A 937-nucleotide genomic window follows, 5' to 3' on the forward strand; every position below is an offset into this window, starting at 1 on the left:
TTGCTGCTCTTGCTGCTCTTTCTGCTGCTGCTGCTGCTGCTACAACTGCTGCTGCTGCTGCTGCACCAGCTGCTGCTGCTGCTGCTACAGCTGTTGCTGTCATCCAGGGCACCGGCCAACACCTCCTACACAACGAGCAGCAGCAGCAGCACCAGCAGCAGCAGCAACATCAGCAGCAGAAGCAGCAGCAGCAGCAGCAACAGCAGCAGCAGCTGCAGCAGCAGGTCATATTGCGCCCACATACAGTAGCTGATTTAGCGTTTTTTGTTTCTGCTTATCAGCGCATGCAGCAGCAGCTGCAGCAGCAGCAGCAGCAGCAGCAGCAGCAGCAGCAGCAGCAGCAGCACGAAATAAACAGATGCCATGCAGCCCCCATGGATGCAGCAGCAGCAGCAGCAGCAACAGGAGCAGCAGCAACAGCAACAACAATACAAGGAGAAACACCAGTCTTCTTATCTGCTGCAGAAGCAGCAGCAGTTGCTGCTGTGTTGCTGCCGCATGCTGCTGCTGCTGCTGCTGCGGGGTGTCTGCGGGGGGACCAAATCTGTACACTTCTTCGTTTCTTCGCTGCTGCAGCTGCACAGCAGCAGCAGCAGCAGCAGCAGCAGCAACAGCAGCAGCAGCAGCAGCAGCTGCTCATGCTCTGTTGTAGCTTGCTGCAGCAGCTACAAGAGAAGGGCCCACGGTCTCTGCCTCAGCATTCGCTGGCTTCCTCCTTGCATGCGCTGCGCACCCTCTCTCCGTTGCTGCTGCAGCAGCAGCAGCCGCAGCAGCAGCAGCTGCTGCAGCAGCAGCAACTGCAGCAAAGGCCGCAGCAGGTGCTGCGGGAGCTCCGCCTGCGGTGGGTTGCTGCTGCTGCAGCGCCCTATGTTGCAGCACAGATGAAGCCTCAGACCTTCTTGCTGCTGCTGCGTAACGCTGCTGCTGCTGCTGCTGC

At 59.3% G+C, this 937-nt stretch overlaps 1 protein-coding gene across 1 annotated transcript in view; it reads left to right on the top strand.

Moving 5' to 3' along the window:
* Positions 1–284: 284 nt before the first annotated feature.
* EMH_0053500 (uncharacterized protein) overlaps positions 285–937 on the top strand; it is a gene marked incomplete at both ends in the record, with an annotated part of 1848 nt that continues 1195 nt past the window's right edge. Inside the window, one exon of the mRNA XM_013497013.1 lies at positions 285–912. Coding sequence (XP_013352467.1) covers positions 285–912 — 628 coding nt within the window. The remainder of the gene's footprint in view (positions 913–937) is intronic.

This window comes from Eimeria mitis, genomic scaffold (assembly GCF_000499745.2).
Source record: "Eimeria mitis Houghton genomic scaffold, Emh_scaff2417, whole genome shotgun sequence".
NCBI classification, from domain to species: Eukaryota; Apicomplexa; class Conoidasida; order Eucoccidiorida; family Eimeriidae; genus Eimeria; species Eimeria mitis.